Below are 1,347 nucleotides of genomic sequence, written 5' to 3' on the forward strand. Positions count from 1 at the left end.
GCGAGTGAGCGGGGCTGTGCCGCTATCGCCCTAGGTAGGATGGACCTGCCCCCCTGCCTCTGCCCCCATGTCCAATAAGAGGAGACCCGGCTTGACACCTGCCTATATACAGAGGACGAGAGCAACATCTTCAGCGCTGGTCTTTGGGACGGGGGGGGGGGACACCAATCCAAAACACAACACATCAGGTCAGAGCGGGGGGCTCGGTGGTACTATAAAACCCCCCCAAGACTATGACTTCCAGTAAAATTGAGATGCCAGGGGAGGTGAAGGCAGATCCTGCAGCTCTGATGGCATCTCTGCATCTGCTGCCTTCTCCCACTCTCAACCTTGAAATCAAATACACCAAGGTAAGTTGTGTTCGTTTGTTCTGGCAGGGAAATTCATGGCTTTCCCTCCAAAGGAGGGATTTTGCTTAAAATCAGTTTAATTCTGCCCTAACCAACTTGAGTGTAGAGACAAAAAACCTACTAAAAGACTGCCTTGAATCTGTAATGAAGGAAACAGATTTTTACCCTGTAATCATCTGAAAAACCACAGGATAATAGAAAAGCAAATTAGATCTGTTGGGACTGGCTTTGCCACTTTACTTCTCTTGAAATGTAGTATTTTCTACAGAGCTGTTGGGGTTTATTTTCAGTGCAGAATCAGTAGTTCTCAAATACGCTTCAGTTGCTTTTGATGTACTTCAGAGGAAGTTACTATACATACCTGTATATCTCAATCAGAAAATAAAAATGTTTTCTTTCTTGAATTACCCTGTGTGCCCAAGGGACTCTTTTACAACTCCTGGAGGACTCTTAATACTACCAGGTTGTTACAGCACTGGAACAGGTCTCTCCACTAACTTCCGTGATACTTGAATACACCCTTGAACAATATTGCAAGAGGGCATATTTTTTCCTACTAACCTTTAAGACTAATTTTCAGAAAGAGAGGGTTAAGAACAAACCCATTGGGTCAATGTAGAAAAATCTGCTGTTTTTCTATGGTGTATTATGGGACTAGATTTTTTTTGTTGATTAAAATGGGCTTTAAGAACAGTCACTTGTTTGTAAATGCAATTTGAATTTTTAAATTCATTTATATATTTTGAAACGTTGCATCTTTAGTATCTTTAGTTAAAGAATGTTTTCATTTCTGTTGGAGAAGTTTCAAATGTATTGTATAAACAGATTACAATGTGTCAGACTTTGTTTCTAATTACCGAGTAACTTAATAGGAAAATAAGCACATCAGCACTGGAAAAAGGTGATAAAATTTTTATCTACTGGAAATACAATTTCAGGAGCTTTAAAGCTGATAGGAAACTCATTTTGGCCGATGTAGTGTAATTTGATCCTCCAT

The 1,347-nt window shown here is 40.2% G+C and overlaps 1 protein-coding gene across 1 annotated transcript in view; it reads left to right on the forward strand.

Moving 5' to 3' along the window:
- Positions 1-143: 143 nt before the first annotated feature.
- The window catches only part of ALDH1A2 (aldehyde dehydrogenase 1 family member A2), a 57,682-nt gene continuing 56,478 nt past the window's right edge, over positions 144-1,347 (forward strand). Inside the window, exon 1 of the mRNA XM_009280357.2 lies at positions 144-350. Within this exon, the coding sequence (XP_009278632.1) occupies positions 234-350 (117 nt within the window). The 5' untranslated portion in view covers positions 144-233. The remainder of the gene's footprint in view (positions 351-1,347) is intronic.

This window comes from Aptenodytes forsteri, unplaced genomic scaffold (assembly GCF_000699145.1).
Source record: "Aptenodytes forsteri isolate BGI_AS27 unplaced genomic scaffold, ASM69914v1 Scaffold83, whole genome shotgun sequence".
Lineage (NCBI taxonomy): Eukaryota > Metazoa > Chordata > Aves > Sphenisciformes > Spheniscidae > Aptenodytes > Aptenodytes forsteri.